This window comes from Mustela erminea, chromosome 15, assembly GCF_009829155.1.
Source record: "Mustela erminea isolate mMusErm1 chromosome 15, mMusErm1.Pri, whole genome shotgun sequence".
NCBI classification, from domain to species: Eukaryota; Metazoa; Chordata; class Mammalia; order Carnivora; family Mustelidae; genus Mustela; species Mustela erminea.
Window position 1 is genome coordinate 71,305,755 of NC_045628.1, and position 19,821 is coordinate 71,325,575.

The 19,821-nt window shown below is 35.9% G+C and overlaps 1 protein-coding gene across 1 annotated transcript; it reads right to left on the reverse strand.

Annotated features, from left to right (window-relative positions):
• Positions 1-1,081: 1,081 nt before the first annotated feature.
• Positions 1,082-19,599, reverse strand: RFC3 (replication factor C subunit 3). The gene is made up of 9 exons (XM_032315011.1): positions 19,403-19,599; positions 16,701-16,838; positions 13,578-13,645; positions 11,597-11,694; positions 8,119-8,300; positions 6,852-6,988; positions 6,647-6,745; positions 2,856-2,925; positions 1,082-1,383 (listed from the first exon to the last, which is right to left on the reverse strand). The coding sequence occupies exons 1-9, from the start codon at positions 19,487-19,489 to the stop codon at positions 1,192-1,194; spliced, it is 1,071 nt and encodes a 356-aa protein (XP_032170902.1). The 5' UTR covers positions 19,490-19,599; the 3' UTR covers positions 1,082-1,191.
• Positions 19,600-19,821: the final 222 nt, after the last annotated feature.

Consider the following 19,821-nt stretch of genomic DNA (forward strand, 5'->3'; position numbering starts at 1 on the left):
AGCTCTCCCACATCTCACTTTCCCAGTTCTTTTGTAACAATGTCCGTATATCCTTCCTGGCATATAAGCCCCTCAATGACTATGACTGCCAACTGGGGCCTAACTTGTACAACCAGCAACAGAAAGGCAATCATCACCTCTCTTGACCTAGTTTCCCACAAGCCTAAAATTGTATTAGGCTTTTCTGTATGTGTGCAGCTGTATCTGTCAATTAAACACTTCTTGATTTTTTTATCATTCACTACTAAAAGAACAGGTCTCCCTGTTACCCTTACAGAGGTAATTTAACTTATATAAATTCAAAATCTTTTATTTCACCTTGTTGGTTTAGCTTATTTTAGAGTCATGCTTCTGTTGCCCCAAATTAAAGAAACTGTTCAGAGCCTGATATACAAATATGTCAAGTAAACTCTTTGTCCCATGAACCAAATTTCTAATGAAAAAAATGGTCCAAAGAATAGATCAATGACAGAAAAATACACTTGCTCAAAGAGTAATTTCTATACTATTACCTTTGCTGTGAACCACAAGACACATGTTCTTCAAGAACCTCAAGCATTTATTGAAAACATGCATACTTCTTAGTACCCAAACTAATAGCAAATCTGAATCACTGAAATAAAAGTTAGATTTCTGTAGTTTCAACAGAAATGGCTCCAACAATATTCTTCATATTCATTCTATTATATTTCAAAAATCAACCCTTATATTTCCTGTAGAAATACAGGTCTTGATTGAGGGAAAATATGATTACAGGTAATGACCTGCCAAGCAAAGAGTTACGTGCCTGTGGCCAAAAATGGTCCCTTGGAGGATAGAAAATAATCTCTGCTTTTGCATGTGGTAAATTTCCTCCAACAGATGAAGGAATGAATGGCAAATGAGAGGCCCAGCACTGCATACTTGGACAGCAAATTTTCAAAGTACATTAAAATAATGTTTCTGGACTCTAAAGGTTCAAGTTGTATCCTTTCAATATATTTCTTTAGTATAAAGGAGCAATTATTTAACTTGAGTATAATGTTAATTCACAGGGAGATTATTACCAAAAACAAAAAATAAACAAAAACCACAAATAAGACATGATTAAATAAAGTAAGTTTATTTTACCTGCAGCTCTTCCAATATAAACTGAATGTAAATGCTGATACTGAGAAATATTAGGAAGAATTAAGGATAGATGTCAAGATGTCAAAACATCATGCCTTCCAATCCATCCTCCATGAACTTCTTATAAAGTGCCATAAATTTGGCCACAAATGCTTCCAAGTGATAAATGGCTTTGCTACCCAGCTGTAGACGATGTTCATAGTAAGCAGCCATCTGGGCCACTTCCCCTTTCAGTTGTCCATCACAATTATGTAAAAGTTCTGAGAGAAGACCCTGAAAAAAGATAACAAGTAATTAAAAAGTAACCATTAAAAAAAAAAAAAAAGGTGAATAAGTTTTCCAAAATCTTTAATTCTTTTATATGGCAGTCTTCATCCAAAAACAAAAAATTGTATACCCTTTCTATAAAGTAGAAATGTGGCAGTTCTCAATCATATTCCAAATGCCAAACTGAGGGTGCAGAGATATAAATACAAAGATGCTTACTGCAGCATTACTAGTTGTAATAATAATCTGTAGAAACCTCTGGTTCCACCAACAGGGTCATATTCAAAAACCTATGCTATAATGACATTCCATTCATCCACTAGGATAAAACAAACCCATACTGTCATGAAATATCATCCATGCTATACTGTCGAATAAAAAAACAGTGCATAACACAATGAAGATTTTGTGCAACTACACACACACATAGCCATACATATGGTCTCATTTCTGTGACTAGAATACAGGTCTGTTGAAAGTGCTTACCCTTATGGAAACGGAAGGGTGGGCCTTCATTTTCTCTTTAAAATTTAGTATAATTTCAATTGTTTGATGTAGGTATTGCCACGTAATTTTAATAAATACAAACAAAAACCCTGCATTCTCTAACATCCAAGTCAATCAACACAGCTGGCTAGGTAGCTAAAAGACCAAACCTAAGGCTGTGCTTCACAATATCCTACATAGACCAGACTCTGCCAACTTCTTTAATGTCATTCCCCATGTGCACTAAACATCGTCACCTAAAATACAGCTCTTAAAAAACATGGTTTTAACTGTGAAGGTCGACTTACAAAAGGATTTTTTTCAGTAAGTGCAATACTATAAATGTATTTTCCTTACGATTTCCTTAGTAAGTTTTCTTTTCTCTAGCTTACTTTATTGTAATACAGTATATAATATATACATATAATGTGTTAATCAAATGTTTATGTTATCATAAGGCCTCTGGTGAACAGTAGACTATTAGCAGTTAAATTTGGGTGTAGTTAAAAATTCTATGCGGATTTCAACTATGCTGGGGATCAGGGCATTAATCCCCCCAGAAGGTTGAAGGGTCACCTGTACTTGTTCCCATTTATTTACATGGTTCTCTTCTTTTAATCCTCCAAATCACAGTTTAAACAGGCCTTTCTCATAGAAGCTGTTGCTGACTTTCCACAGCCCAACTTCCATTACTATCATTTCACCTTGTTACTTCCTTTTAGCACTTACAAAATTCTGAAATTCTTTTGCTTCTTGTTTCCCATTTCACACCACTAAAATACAAATTGTCTAAAAGCAGGCCCTCCCTAGTCTTCTTTAACACTCCATTAATGGTGTCTGACATAAGAAGAGGCTCAATAAATATCAGTTGAATTAATGAGCTGGATAGAAAGAGATGACAATGTGTCTCAGTACTGCAAAAGTCCTGTGATCACATTCCCCAAATCCAAATTTTATTATTATAAATGGTTGAAGATCTGAAATCAGATTACCTTCATTATTATTTCAGGAGGAATACAATGAGTTAGAAGCTCATAAAGTCTTCCACGAACTTCAAGGAGCCTATATAAAACAAGATTAATTAATATTTTATAATGAAAATAAAACACATGATTTTTTCAAGTACCTACTCACTGTTTTACTTTATGAGTTAAACAAACAACCCAATACAGATTAGCATACACATTTAAGCTTTTCCTAATTTCAGTTCATTTTTCTAAAAATGTTCAGAATTCTTTAAAAGTCAGGCATTTATATTCAGACATCTAGAAAATGGTCATGAAAAGATATATCACTAATTATACAAGTAAGAAAAGAGAATATAAGCGTGATATGTAATATATGTTACTATCTCAACTGCTAAGTTAAAAAGCAGTGTGGCAGGGAAACAAAACTGTCCTGTCACAGGGCAGTGCAAGAGGTCACAGGTTAAGCACAGAATCAGGTTGCCTAAGTGAATATGAACATTCCAACCTCTGAGATCTTAATTCTAGGCCCTTCTTATAGTAGTTTCAGGAGAGAAAAGGGTAAAGAGGGAAATATACATATGACATTTTAAAACAGGAAAAAAAAAGTGACAAGTAAAATTGTAAATATACATAAAACAATTATCTTTATCTCCCTATATATACTTAGTACCCTAAAGGGAAAATACTGTTTTGAATCTTTACTAAAATAGTATCACAGATGTTCCATATTTCAGATCAGAGAAGTGATTCATCTAAGACTGACTTCTTAAAAGTGGAGGCTCAAATCCTTTTCCAGGGACTCTAAGAGTAGGAAGCTGTGCCACAATAAAAGTAAATAAAGTGAAAAAAGAAACTAGCATCTTCTGAGCCCCTGCTATGTGTAAGACACTGTACCAATTTAATTTAGTCCTCACACTAGCTCTGAGTGGGGGCATTATCTCCATTTTTTTTTTAGATGAAAAAACTAAGGCTCAGATAGTTTAAGTAACCTCACAAAGATGACTATAGCAGAACCATAATTTTAGAACAGATCTGCCTTATTCCCAAATCCATACCCTTCCAATGTCTGTCAAAGCATTTACTAAACCCATTCCTCTGTAAGAGGCTCACTACAGTATGCTAGTTAGACCTCACAACACCACTCTTTTACTGAACTTAAGTTCAGAGAGGTTAAGCATCCATTAAAACTCATGTAGTTGAGGTAGAATTTTAATTTCAAGTCTGACTCCAAAGCCTTTGATCGTTCTTGGCCATGGTAGTAGATCTCAAGGAAAAAAAAAAAAAAAGCAACTCTGATTATTAAAAAGAAACAAACACAAATGATAGATGGTATGAAATTATTTTAATAATTATGCATATAGTTTATTTCTGAAGAGTTAAATCAGGATATACTTCCCTCTACAAATGTGTTATAACTATGCTGTGCTCATCTCATGTTATGCTACATGCATCTCAGCTTAGTCTTTCATTTCTAGTATGAGTTAACTTCTTAAAAATGGATGTACTCTACATTTTCTTTGTATCATTGTTTCTTGGGGATCGCAAGTGATTAAGAGTGCAAATTCTTCTGTCAGAGAAACATGGTATTATACAACTCTGATTCTTGACGGAGGATCTGTGATTAAGCAACCATCTCCCAAAACAGCAGTTTTCTTACCTACAAAATAATGATATAATACTTTTCTTCATAGGATTGCTCTGTAACTTAAATGATACCACAATGTGTAAGAACCAACATACTAATTGCTTGCTAAATATTAGTGGCTATCTAAATTAGAAAATTATGACTCTTCTAAAACAAATCAGACAAGAATCAAGACTAAGGGGTCAAAAATAATAAAGTAATTTGGTAATGTGTAAGCCAACAATCAGAATGACACCAGCCCTCCCAATATTTCTAGTCAACCTGGATGCTTTCTGGAACTGAAATTTCTTTTTATGTAACACAATGGAATCAGTTCCCACAACCCGTTAGTTTACACAAGAAATAATAGCACCTCTTCTTAAACAAATTTATTTGAGAGCCTCCCAAACTTGCATGGAAAATTGGAAGAAGAGGTAGCAGCATCTAGAAGAATTAAGCAAAGTGATAATCAACTAAAGTATTAAAAACACGGCTAGCAATTGTCAAATATTACATCATGTATGGAGCTCTCTTAAAATTAGGAAAGTTCTACAACTACTCCACCAAGTTTTCTTCTTTAAAATCAAAAAACAAGAAAGTCATCTTCAATGTGAAAATATTTTACAAAAGTAAAAGGCTCCTAAAACAGGCTTTGTTTAAATTTTATCTCTTTAAAGCTGAGATTACGTCATAGCTTATCAACATTTTACAAAATGGAATGCACACTTTTTCCTAAAGTTAAGGTTTCTTTTCTGAAGAGATTACTTACAATGTTTGGCACGTCTTAAAAACTATTAAATTCTTCAATTAAAATAACTGAATTATAGGCATTCTAGCAAACCCCAATGAAATACTAAGTATCCATTATGTGTGACTATCCACCTCCACTCATCTACATAAGGAGCCAAAGAGTTCATGTTATAATCCTTTTGCAGCATATTTATAAAAATTAGAATTCATCGGCTATATCACCCAAGAGGAGAAACATGGTATATTTTTCTCACAATTATTTTCATATGAACGAAAAAGCTTAAACTTGCGTGGCTGAACTCAGTCCAGTCTGTTTCCTAAAGCAATCAACTACCTTCTCTTAATTCCAAAGACGGTTTTCAGTTCTGATAGTCAGTAAGTAAGAGTAGGAGACTGCACAACAAGGGACCTTAAAAATCTCCAGGCTTCCCAAAGATAGTGGGCCTTAGAACTGTCACTCTTGATTTGGAGAAGAGCAGACTGCCCTTCTCGATCAAAGCTATCATAAACCAAACAACAGCTGAAGTATTTTCAGTATGGCCCACTAAAGTAAATGTAAAACTGTTCAGCAAGTGTGACACAAAAAAACACTTCCTAAATACTGGTGGTATATACATAGTATTATTCTTAACAGAGCTTATCACCATACATAAGCACAGTTTTCCAGTTCTCAAACCATTATCACACAATCTTGCTCTTCACAACCAATGCCCAAGTATTCCTAGCAGGGTAATAACAACAGTATTTTCATTACACAAGTGAAAAAGTTCAAACTCTAAGATGAAGTTACCTGAAGAATCTTAGCTAAAAATCAGTAAAAGTCTGATTCATAAGCTGTTGTCTTTTTGGCATGTGATCCATCAATTATAAAGTTATATATACTATTCTTTTCAATATCAGAAAACTAAGCGCATTATGTTACATACTAATATTAAGTCATCTGAGATTCTGAAAGGAAAACTAAAACTTCCAAGATTTCTTTCATGTATAAATTCCATATATACCTGTCAATAGCTTAATAAAAGCCATGATACTACATACCAGCTATTCTGAACCACTAAACATTTAAAATTAAATCATATTTTTTCTTTGAAAGTTTAGTATTCAGATACAAGATTTACAGTAATTCTAAATGGCGTATTGGTGGTATAAACCAGCCAATCCAAAACTCACATCGTCTGGAGTATTTCCACGATGAAACTTTTGTGGTTTTTTTTAAGATTTTATTTATTTATTTGACAGAGAGAGAGATCACAAGTAGGCAGACAGGCACGTAGAGAAAGGAAGGAAGCAGGCCCCCCACCGAACAGAGAGCCCAACACAGGGCTCGATCCCAGGACACCGAGATCATGACCCAAGCCAAAGGCAGAGGCTCAACCCACTGAGACACCCAGGCACCCGCCATGATGAAACTTTTACGGTCATCTTTGATACTATTTACCTTTGTGGAGTCTGCTGACTGACAATAGCATTGGCAGTCTCCCTGAGATACACCTCCCAATCTGTTTCAGGGATTTCTTGATCTGCACTAAAAGGATATCTAAAAAAAAATTAAATTAAATTAAATTTAAAAATCACACAATAAAGTAAATGGACTGTGCTTCTGTCCCAAAGTGTTTCCTCTGGTAATTGCCCCTTTCACTTACTGTTGCACTCTGCAGGCTTCACACATAAGTAGGGCTTTACGGAGATTCCTGCAGGACTTCTCTGCAAGTCTATGAGCCAGTTGTGAAGGAAGATTCAAACCTTCCTTCTTGCACACAGTAGATAATACATGACAAATCTACAAACAAAACATTATTAAGAAAATTGGACAATCTGTCAAACAGCACATGGACAGAATTCTGTTGATAACATCTTCATAAACCTCTTTATTTATTTATTTTGTCACTCCCTATCCTAACTCACACGTTCCTTTAAGCAGAAAGCCAGGGGTCTGATCTAGCTATCAGGAAGGGGCAGCAACGAACTCTGCAACCAGAGAAAGACCTGGTTGAAATTCCAAGCCTGCCAGCCACCTTGGCGGAGCTGTAAGGAAGACACACAGAGCCTCAGGTCTTTTACAAGGACACCACTCACAGGGCTGCCAAGTAGAGCTGCACAGGCTGAATTCTGCATGACTCAGAGGTATTATTTGCATGCACTAAGATGACAATGCTGCCCAGAGGACTGGTATAGCCTGGTAGCCTTGCCTTTTTAACTTTAGTAAATTTTAAGTACATCAAACTAATTTTAACTATATAAAAATGTTTGTAAGTGAAACATTTAATGAAGGTACTTTGCCAGTTTGCACCTAACACAGTGTCAGTCACCTTTTATCCCTACTTCGCATAAAATCACCCAAATTCTATTAGTAGCAGGAAAGCTGCTTATTGTGAGAAATTTCATTTTTATTTATAAGTATTAAGAACAATAAAGGAAAAAAAAAAACACATATTATGTTGTTTCAGACTAATTTTGGTCCCCTAACTAGGAACAAGGTATTCTCACATTAATCTCCTTGCAAAATCTACATCCTCCAACCTCAAGTCTTTTCCAAAGCCAATTAAATCAGCTTGAGGTAGAAGACACTAAGCAACTAGTCCTTGCCTAGTTTAGTAAAATTCATAATACCGACTTGTTTAAAGAAAAAAAAAAAAAAAGACTTAAAGAGAAGAACTTCCTAAATACTGATGGCATATACACAGTATTATTCTTAATAGAGCTTACCATCACACTCTCTATATAATGATATCTGGCATTTACTACTATATATATTGGTTTATATATCTACTAACAATTAGCATCCAGGTCACAGATGTTCTTGAATTACTAATACACTTCACTAAGTTTTTATAAAACAAACATGACAGGGATATACATACAGTACTCAAAGAATCCAAAATAATTTCTGAAAAGTTTCACTTGACTTACATCTTCGATGCTGGGAGCAGGCACACGAACCGCCAGGCACCTACTGCGAATAGGTGGTATCACTTTAGACGTAGAATTGCAACACAAGATCAGTCTGCAAGTGGACATATACTTTTCCATGGTCCTACGCAAGGCATGCTGAGCGTCTTTGGTGAGTTTGTCAACCTCTGTCAATAATACCACTAGTCGAGGAAAAACAAAACAAACTTTAACTTGAGTATCTCTTTATCTTTCTCTTCATTATTTAGAGTGAAATCCTAAATAATAAGTTTGATATACTACTCTTTCCTTGGGTAAGGACATATAAAAGTCTCAGGTATGGTGGGAATGATTTATTCTATTTTTATTTAAAAAATTCCATTTGGGGTACCAGGGTGGCTCAGTGTTAAGCGTCTGCCTTCGGCTCAAGTTCTGAACACAGGATCCTGGGATTGAGCCCCACATCAGGCTCCCTGTTCGGTGGGAAGCCTGCTTTCTCCCTCTCCCAATCCCCCTGCTTATGTTCCCTCTCTTGCTGTGTCTCTCTCTGTCAAATAAATAAAATCTTAAAAAAAAAAATCTTTTTAATCCAATAAAACAAACCTAAGAAACACTAGGCTAAATGAAGTTAAAGATGTTACTTTTTTGTAGAATTCACTGCAGCATTTATTATATTTATATGAACTAAAAATCACCAAGACAGGGAGATACTGTGCTGCATTTCCACCATTTTGTGGAACAATTTAAGTCTTATCATTCCTAGAAATGTACTTTGGAAAATACTGATGAAAGAGACATAGTCAATAAGGAATAAAGACATCTGGTCACATACACAGTAAGATTCCACCTGGCCATAATAAAGGACCAGCTTTAAGTTGTTGTAGGTAAGAACTGAGTCCAACTATTGTATTTTCCTTTTTCTTTTTTTAAAAGATTTTATTTATTTATTTGAGAGAGAGAGAGAGCATACGTACAAGCATATGTGCATATGTTCTCAGGGAGAGTGGCAGAGAGAGAAGCAGACTCCCCACTGAGCAGGGGGCCCAACACAGGGCTCTATCCCAGTACCCCAGGATCATGAACTGAGCAGAAGGCAGATGTTTAAGCAACTGAGCCATCCCGGTGCTCCTGAATTTTCATCATACTCTGCTATTTCTAGATAATGGTAGTGGTAGCAGTATACATCTGACTCCTGCCCATAAAAACAGAGATTCCAAGACCAAAGACTCATCAGTAACATTTATATCAAAACAAAGTGACAGGTTTTACCTAAAAACCCTGAATATGAGCAAGTGAGAACAAGGAACTATGTGTGGGAGGGTGCAGTAGGGATGTACTAGGTTTTTACAGCCTAGGGTACAGAACCCCAAATCACCCACAAGAGCACACTGTGAAATAAACAGCACCTATGGGGTTCAATTTATGGGTCAGAGCAAAGGAATCTGGATGCAACAAGGTTTGACAGAGCAGTAAACTGAAAATAATAAAATGAAGCTCCCTTCCAATTTCTCCTTCAAAATGAGGAGAAATTCTGGAGATAGAAATCCAAATGGAACAGAACAAGGAAAAGAGAAATAAAGAGACTGATCCCCAAATCTACCAAAGATAGCACTACAAACCAAATGATATAAAAATAAGTCCTTGGTAGGCAGAAAATAGCAGCATATTGAAAAAATTAACACATCATGACCAAGTGAGATTTACTCTAGAAATACAAAGCAGTTTCACTAGGAGACCCAATATAATCTACAATACCAATACAGCTAAGAAGAAAAATCTTAAAACCTCATTCAAGGATGCAGAAGCAAGCATTTGAAAAAATTTAACACACATTTATGTTAGAAACCCTCAAAATATGACCTGATGCTTACTTTCTTATGATCAAATAGATACAACTCGGGCCAAAATCCAGCAACTAAATGACTAAATGGGGAAACTCTAAGGCTCTCCTTCCAGAGTCATGACAAGGACATCCACTATCTTTAGGACTAGTGAACACTGTATTGGAGGTGCCGGCACACATAATTAGGTTAGAGAAAGTGTTTAAAGCCATACAAACTGGAAACAAGGGGAAAATTCACCTCTATTACTCACAGATTGATATAAATACACACACACACACACATATCTGAAAATTCAAAAGAAACAATGGAAGAGCTATTACAAACAATAAAAGAATGTAATAACATAGTAACGTATAAAATTAAGACACAAACATCAATAGCTATCACATACGTAAAAAAACCTAGAAAGTATATACGAAGACTCCATTTATAGTGGCAAAAAAACGAACAGACAAGGGGCATCTGGGTGACTCAGGGAGTTAAGCAGCTAATTCTTGATTTCAGCTCAGATCATGATCTGAGGGTCTTGGGACTGAGCCCTGAGAACAGGCTCCACACTGAGGCTCCAAGCTCAGTGGGGAGTCTGCTTGGAGATTCTCTCCCTCTGCCCTTCCCCACACTCACTCTTTTTCTCTCTCAAATAAACAAAGAAATCAAAAAAATACATACATGTAAAATTATTCTGAAATACAGTGAACTAAGGAGGAAAGGTAAGAAATAGGCTGAAATATTCACAGACAATTCACAAAACAGTAAAAGAAGCAATGAATAAAAGAAAAAATTATCATACTAACTAAAGAAAAAATAAACACAAACTATTTTCTCCACTCAAACTGACAAAGATTAAAAATAATTAACCACAGTGGTGATAATGTCAGGAAATAATGGGCACTCCCAAATACTTCTGGTGGTAGGGTAAGTCTACCTTTCGGATGAAGAATTTGACAAAATATATCAAAAGCATTAAATGCTGGCATTTTTATCATCACAAAATCTTCTATGAGAATGTACACATATACATGCATATGAATAATACGGGAAGGTAATGACAAAAATGTCAATGATAATAATCTCTGGACAATAAATTATAATTATAAAATTATACTCTTCTAAATATTTGATAATTGAACATATAACTTTGATCCTAGGAACAGTTATTTTTAAATGTTATTTCTTGGGGCGCCTGGGTGGCTCAGTGGGTTAAAGCCTCTGCCTTCGGCTCAGGTCATGATCCCAGGGTCCTGGGATGGAGGCCCGCATGGGCTCTCTGCTCAGCGGGGAGCCTGCTTCCTCCTCTCTCTCTCTGCCTGCCTCTCTGCCTACTTGTAATCTCTGTCTGTCAAATAAAATAAATAAAATCTTAATAAATAAATAAATAAATGTTATTTCTTGTTTTAAGTATTTTTTTCATTATTCATCTAGTTCTAAAATAACAAATTCAATTCTATTAGGCTACACACTTTCATGAGCAGAGATCATGCCTCTCTTATTCACTTTTATATTCAAAAATAACAAAGCATAATGTTTGCCATAGAACAGAAGGTTAATAATGTATTTGCTAAATACATGGAATTTATGTTTCCCACTACATTTTCTCTTACACTCACTGTGTACAATTTCTTGTCTGCCTTAAAAGAAATCTGTTTATCACATACCTTTAAAATCTCTTTGAGAGTTTGTTTCAAGTTGCTGTGATTGTGCCACTGTTTTCAACATCTCCTGAATTACTACCCGGTCACTATTTCCAGCATCACTATAGAAAACAAAAATAATTGTAAATATAGACGTAACTATTTGAAAATATTATGCTCTTATTCTTCATCTGTTATTGTAAGAAAAACATTGAAGAGTTTATTTAAATTTTAATCAAAACTACTCATACATGGGCGCCTGAGTGGCTCAGTGGGTTAAGCCTCTGCCTTCGGCTCAGGTCATGATCTCAGGGTCCTGGGATCCAGCCCCGAGTCAGGCTCTCTGCTCAGCAGGGAGCCTGCTTCCCTTCTTCTCTCTCTGCCTCTCTGCCTACTTGTGAAATGAATAAATAAAATCTTTATTTTATTGTCAAATGAATAAATAAAATCTTTAAAAAAATAAAATAAAATACAAAATATTCTAATATTCAATTAGTATTTGGTAAGTGACACTGAAAACACTAAACATGTTCTTTTATCAAGTTTACTGTAACTTAAAAAGAGCAATAACTAATCCTTAAGTTTCTTAATTACCTGCAGTGACTCAAAATGTAAAAATAACTCTGAAAAGGAATGTTAATCTCCATTCCTCTTCATCCCCCCAATAATAAAATACAAGCCTAGACAAGTCTGTTCCCAACACTAGCATGGAGCTGATTTAGGGTCTTAGCAAGAGGATGGGATAAGCAAATGGAATTTAAGATAGTCAGAACTCTGTAAGCTACTGACGAATTATAAGCATTATCTGTCATTTATACTCACATTATTGCTTTGGCACTTAAGTCACGCAACTGACAAACCAACATAAGTCACCTAGTTAATTTAGGCTGTCGATTTCAAACCCCTGAAAAACAATCCGCTTTCTCTAATTGACTGTTCTCCCTACAGAGGAACTCACAACGAGAAACAGAGCAAAACAATCAGCTTTAGTTTACTTTCCCAAACAGCCATCAAATCTTTCTCAATTCACTATTAGATCACTACACCTGGAATGTCTCTTTCATGATTACTCCTTAGTCAAGAATCCAAAACATTTCTCTTCTGTCTACGGAATTAACACTTTCTTCTAATTTTCAGATAAGACCCTTTCCAACCAAATCTTAGTTCTCTTAATTTTCTTGGACATACATAAGGAAAATAATAACACCTATCTGTTAGGGTTGTTTTAATGACTAAATACAATAATCCATGTAAAGCTTCTCACACAGTGCCTGCTACTGAATACACATTAACTTATAACTATATTCTTCCTGATCCATTCAGTTTTGAAATGGATGTTCATCCTCATATCTGTTCCATTGCCCAAAAACATTGCCTTTGCCTGAAGATGTCCTTGATTCTGTACTCCTTAAAGAGCGTTATCAGACACCGGACAACCCTGAAGCTTTACCCGACTTTGTTCCCAATACATTCACTTCTCCAGTATTAAGCAGTGCTTTATGAGCTTTCAATGTGCCTTCCAACAGGATCCTAATCTTAATTACTCATGATAAATAGTATAGACATTGGTTGTTAGACTATTATAACACACTCTAATCAAGAAAATGAAACAAAGGAGTGGCAAAAAATAAATATAATCCAAATTCACATTCTGAAATATTTACTCACATTACAAACTTTTTAGACATACTTTACTTTGCTCATCCGTTCTGAATTAGTCAATATAACAAAAATTTAGTGACTATGAAATGTACTCTTATAGAACAGAGTATATTTAATTATTAAAATTTAATAGAACTTAACTCTGTAGAGCAAGAAAATTTAATTATTAAAATTATTTGACTCAGGAATCAAAGACAAAGGGAGAAGCAGAAAGCTTCTAGGCTCCCTATTTCACACTGAGCAGCATTACCTCTGTGTATATACTGTGCTTCCATATATGATTGTATTTCAAGAATGGATTCTACTCTAAAAAAAAAGCTTAATTTCTATATAGTAGCTTTACCTGGGATTAACTTCAAGGTGATAATTGCTCGCAATAGTGCTAATTTCAATTTTCTTTTTAGATGGAGTCTGCAGACAAAGAAAATAGACGTTTTTAATGTTTATTTACTGGCCATTTCTCCTCTTTTCTGTATTTCATTGTTTTTTAAAAATAAACAATTTATGTTTTATTTTAAAAAAACTTTGGATAACCACCACTGATATTTTAACTTCATTCTTTTCTCTATGTGCAAAGAAACACATTTCTAAATAAACTGGATCACATCACACATCCTGTTCTCACTATGATTATTTTTTCCCCTCTACCTCCAGATATCTACAAACCATTCCGTTATGAGCAGATCATCACTGTCAACAGTCTGCATATGTCTGTTCAGACTTTACCATAACACACATATGTATATTTATATATAAATACTTTTTATATTTTATACATTTTTATATATTTCTATAGTGTCAGTGTTTTCTTGTAAAAAAGAGTTATAAAAAAAAAGGAAGCAATCATATCTATTTGTTTTTATTTTTCTTAGTTAACACCTAGGCAATTACCCTCTGACACTGATATAGAGTAGTTGCGTATCAGCCTGTAACTTGGATGTCCCAGGGACAGTAGTACTGATGGGTGTTTGTTTCTTGCTTTTTGACATCTCAAACAATCCCACAATTAATATCTTTCTACATATATCTAATGTACTGACTTCATTTCTATGTAACAGATTCCCAATAAAGGATTTGCTGGATTGAAGGGGATATGTTTTCTAATGTTTTATGTGTATGTGTGTATGTATAACCACATTAAAAAAAATAAAAAAAAAACTAACAAATGCCAGTTTTCCATTGGCAACAAATACTCTTCCCCAACATTCCCCGCCTGCAGGTTTTATATAACATCCTCAGTTTCTGCCACTTTCCTAATAGACTCACTTGTTTCTCTTCAACTATCACGAATGTCAAACATCTTTACATACGTTTATTGGTTGCTTATATTTCTCTCTTGAGACTTTCATTCGGTTTTCTACTAGGTCATTTGTCTTTCCATTGTTAATTTGTAAAATCTTTTATCTAACATGTTCCTTTCAAATATTTTTTGACAATTTTTCATTTCTCATTCTTCTGATTTTATTTATCTTCTGTCATACAAACTTGTAAATTTCACATATATATATAAATATATATGCACGTATTTTTTTTCTATCACGTCCATGTTTTTATTAACAGGTATTAAAAAAAAAGGCATCCTGACCATAGGCTGTTCATTTAAGTAATTATTTCATTTTAACATTTAAGACTTTAATTCATATGAAATTCATTTTCACATTTTCACAAATTATGAATCATAGGGATTCAACTTTATTTTCTTCAGGGTAGATAACCAGTTATGCTGGCACATCTTGCTGACTCATGCTTTTAACACTGATTTGAAGCAGCCACCATATTTTGGGCCTCTCTAATAAGTTCTACTGATTGAATTCTCTATTCCCAAGCTAATACAATATTGTTTTGATTACAGTAGCCTTACAATAGGATTTAAGATCTCATAATACAAGTCCCACTTCACAAATCTTTTTTGTATTTTAGCTAGCCTCAGAAATGTATTCTTCCTTATGTACTTTAAGATCATTTCCTACAACTAAAAAAACATGTTGGATTTTTACTATAATTTACTATAATTTCATAGAAAGTTATACTGTAATGTGGATAGAAAAGATTTTAAAGTATTAAGCCTCTGAGCACTTGCTGCAACTTTCCATTTGATCAGCTCTTGTTTTTTGTCCTTTTATAAAATATTAGTTTTCTTCCCACAAATCTCACACTCTTCCTGTTAAATTTGTGCCTGCGCACTTTTTAAGAATTCCCTCCAGTGTGTACCACCAGCACCTCAAACTCAATGTGTCTAAATACAAGTTCATAAACAGTAGCCTAAAATCCATTTATCTTCCCAAAGATTTTATTAATAGTACTACTTATCATCCAGTCACTCAACATACTTTTTTTTTCAGTGCCTAATATGTACAAGATGCTACACCAGGGCCTGAACCGGACATGTTCCCTACATAACTTCAAAACAAACAATATCTTGTCAAAATAAAAAAAGAAAAACTGTAATCAAGGCTAAACAAAGTAAGTACTCTAAAAAATATAAACTATGGATAGTAGAAGGAAAAATTAATTCTAAAGGGACTGGGGGCATGAGAGGAGGTATTCCAACTAAATCTTAAACATTGTCTATAAGAAGAGTATAAAAATGCACTGTATGGTATGAGGCTGGAAAGCTCAGCCAAGGGCAAAGGGCAACATCACAGAAATTCTCTGAATATCCCAGAGCTTCATGCCTCCTTTTCTAAACACTCAGCTGCCCAATCTCTGATCAAGTTGCCTGATTCCGTATTCAAATTTTTTTTCAAAATCACTTCCTTTCCAAACCCACTACTGCTCTCAGAACAATGAATTCTAGAGACTTGAGTTCCAGTTCCAGCTGAGGTTCTGATTCACTAGATAATCCAAAAGGAATCCCACCACCTACATTTTACCCAAAATCTCCTGTTACTCATATTTTCTCTTTAACATAACTGACTCTGGGGGCACCTGGGGGGCTCAGTGGGTTAAAGCCTCTGCTTTCGGCTCAGGTCATGATCCCAGTGTTCTGGGATAGAGCCCCTCATCGGGCTCTCTGCTCAGCAGGGAGCTTGCTTTCCTTCCTCTCTCTCTGCCTGCCTCTCTGCCTACTTGTGAACTCTGTAGTACTATTTAAAAATAGTAGTACTATTTAAAAAAATTTAAAAAAATAAAATAAATTAAATAAATTAAAAAAACATAACTGACTCTGATCTGGTTTTAATAATTAGGTCTATACATCAGTAGTTCTCAATCCTGTGTACCTGCGTTATCTGTAAAATTCTTTTTTTTTTTAAGATTTTATTTATTTATTTGGCTCCCCACTGAGCAGAGAGCCGGATGTGGGGCTCGATTCCAAGACCCTGGGACCATGACCTGAGCCACCCAGGCACCCCTATCTGTAAAATTCTTAAACACACATGGGCAACAATGGCTGGGGCCACAGGAATATGTATGCTGAGGACTGAAAAATCCCTGTTATTTAGAGGTCTCAAAGTAAAATGCTTACTGTGATGGTCTGATGTTCAATTCTTAATTTTTCCACTCCAACACCATAAAGTTCACGTAGAATACACATAATTCTTGTCTTTTTTCCAGCCCCTGATGGTCCATACACTAAGAGATGAGGAAAATCACCACACTGCACCTAGAAAAAAGGGCGGCATTTTCGCTGGTCAAACGACTACTCTAGATAGAATTAAACTACTTTTCAGGTATCAAATATTTTGTGTCTCCACCTCTGAGGTGGAGATATTTAAAAATATATATGTATGAGCATATATGTACTGAGACTTTTGAAAATTAACTGAAATGTTGATTATTCCCCTGGCATTAATTTTATATAATTAAATAATAAGCATAGTACATGCAAGATAACACACCATGTGCTAGAAAGCAAAAAGTTCCAAACCAAGTCTGTTAAAATCTCCTAGAGAATTTTTAAAATAAAAGATTAAATACCACACTCTATCCATGAGATTATAATTCAGTAACTCTGAAACAGATGCCTGTCTTAGTTTGGGCTTCCACAGTCCCTCTCATAAGAACTAAGTGTATCTGGTTTATTTGAGAGGTAAAGGAAAACTGTGTAAGGAAAAGGGAAGCATAGAAAGGTCAGGAAGGCAGCCAATGAGTGTATTATCTGCTTAAATACCACTCTGGGCATCGGGTTGAATTCTGCTGGGGATACTCTTAAAGCCAGTGTGAAAAAAACACCACAGTGTTAACCCATCCAAGAGGTGGGGAAGCTGGAGCATGATATTCTACTTCTCATCAGTCTTTTGATGAAGCTTGCTTGGGAAAGTGGTTGGGATTAAGGGAGGGCAATTAATTCCCAGGCATTTCAAGTCTGCTTAGGGATGTCAGCAAAAATTTTTTAAAAAGCTTCAGGACACACAGATCCAGGAAGCTGGAAGTTGGTCTGTGTACACTCACAAGTTAAGAGCAATAAGATGGAGTAGGGCATTGACAGTACTGCAACACACTACAAGACTGTGTGCATTTAAACAGCTTCCCAGGTGACTTTGATGATCAGTCAGGCCTGAGAATGAGTGCTATGAAGGGTATAAAAATGATGAAAATACAAACCATAACTTCAAGGGCATAAAATCTTGTGGAGCAAAAGCTTCTATGTAAGCATTATAGAAAAAATAAAATAAGTACCTTAACAGAAGTGACTATTGCAATAAATTTTAATACTTTGTAAACTGATCTGTCTCTAGCACTGAAAATTTTCAAGGAAAGGAACTATTCTTCCCAAACAGTGTATGGAAAATAGCAGGTGCTTCACAAGTACTGTTGCCTCTGCTTTTTAAACTCAATCTAGCCAAAATAAAGACTTCACAGTTTCAGTAAGTTGCAGATTCAACAAGGTGAACATTTTTTAAAGGCAAATCTATTACACACAAGACCACTATATTAAATTTTTCTCCAAAATATTTACTCCAAATTCTGTACAACAAAAAGATGGTCATAGAATAGAAAATGTATCCTATGACTAAGAAAATCAAAATGAAAGCTACTTTGAGAAAACACAATTTGTCTAAATATGAAGTATATAGCTGTAATAGATTTTAAATTAGTATAGATGGAATACCATTTTAAAAAAAAAAAAGCCCCTCAATCTCACATTATCATTTTTCTAATGACTTTCATATAAGGATGGATGGGTTTTTTTGATTATTATTATTTCTCATTTTTGAAAAATAGTTAACTCTAAAAGAAGGTGGGTATTGAAGAAACAGATCTGAGCAAAACACTTCCATTAGCATACGGTACTATTAGATTCTTAAAAGGACGAGAAATAGCTTCCACAGCTAGCAGATTTTTCTCAAGACCCTTCTTCCTTCTACATTTCCTGAAAGATTCAGTAGAATACACATAATTCTTGTCTTTTTTCCAGCCCCTGATGGTCCATACACTAAGAGATGAGGAAAATCACCACACTGCACCTGGAAAAAAGGGAGGCATTTTCCCTGTTTCGGAAAACATTGCTATTAGACACTTATACCAACTACAACAAGAAAATACACATCAGGTTGGAGAAAAGAAAAAAAACAATGTTCCATAAGGAATTAAACGCAAGGACGACCTAATACAACCTATTTTCGAATTAGAAATTACCTCCGAAATTAGTAAATACCTTCCTTTTTGTAAATAAGGGCAATGACACCAAGACATTGTAAGTAAACCTGTTAAAAAGTAAAGTCGGATGATGTCACTTCTCTACCCAAAACCTTCCAATGGTTCCCTATCTCACCCTACGAGGATTTACAGGATCTGCACCTCCCGGGTCCCGCTACACACCCCGCCCGATTTCCTACTGCGCTCCCCCTCCCCCAACCCCGGCCTATTATTCTCCAGCTACAGTGGCGTTCTTGAGGTTCCCAGAACCGGCCGGGCACACTCCTGCCTCAAGGAGTTTGCACTTCGCTGTTCTTCACCTGCTCCACTATTCCCTCCGATTTCTCTATTGGAGGTTTGCTCACTTACGGTCTGTCAGACCTTAGTTCTCAGAGGACAGTTTTCAGGGGGGCCTTCCATGTTTACAAGCACTGCCCCCGCCCTCCACACTCTCTCCCCCTTCCCTGTTTCATTTTTCACAGCACCTTCGGAAGAGGGAGGACGATGCACCTCTCCCTAGGGGAGCGAAACTCCCGAGCTGGGGCCTACCTTCTCCCCGCTCTCCCCGCCCCCCTCCCGCAGACCCACCAGGTTGCGCAGCTGGGCCGCCTGCTCCTTGTGATAGTCCAGCCGTCCCAAGGAGCAGGGCCGGTATTTGTCCACCCAGAGGCTCATGACAGCTGGAACTCCCGGGGTTAGACGCTTGAAAGTCCCGCGCGCTGGCGCTCTCTCGGTCCGGAAGCGGAGATGTGTTCTCCCGCGAATTCCAAATCTCGTGACGTCACTACCGGCCCTGTCGCATACGGGACTTAAGGTTTACTACGGAAGCTGGATGGGGACAATATTAGCCGCAGTGTTGGCACCACCTAATCATTGAAGTTCATTGTTTATGTAATCATTTTTGTTTCTCTCATTTTCAATGATAGCCCAGAGAGTACTACACAAAATTGGAAATTTGGCTCTGATATTCCCGACTTCAAATGCAAGTACCTCAAAGAAGCCACGTT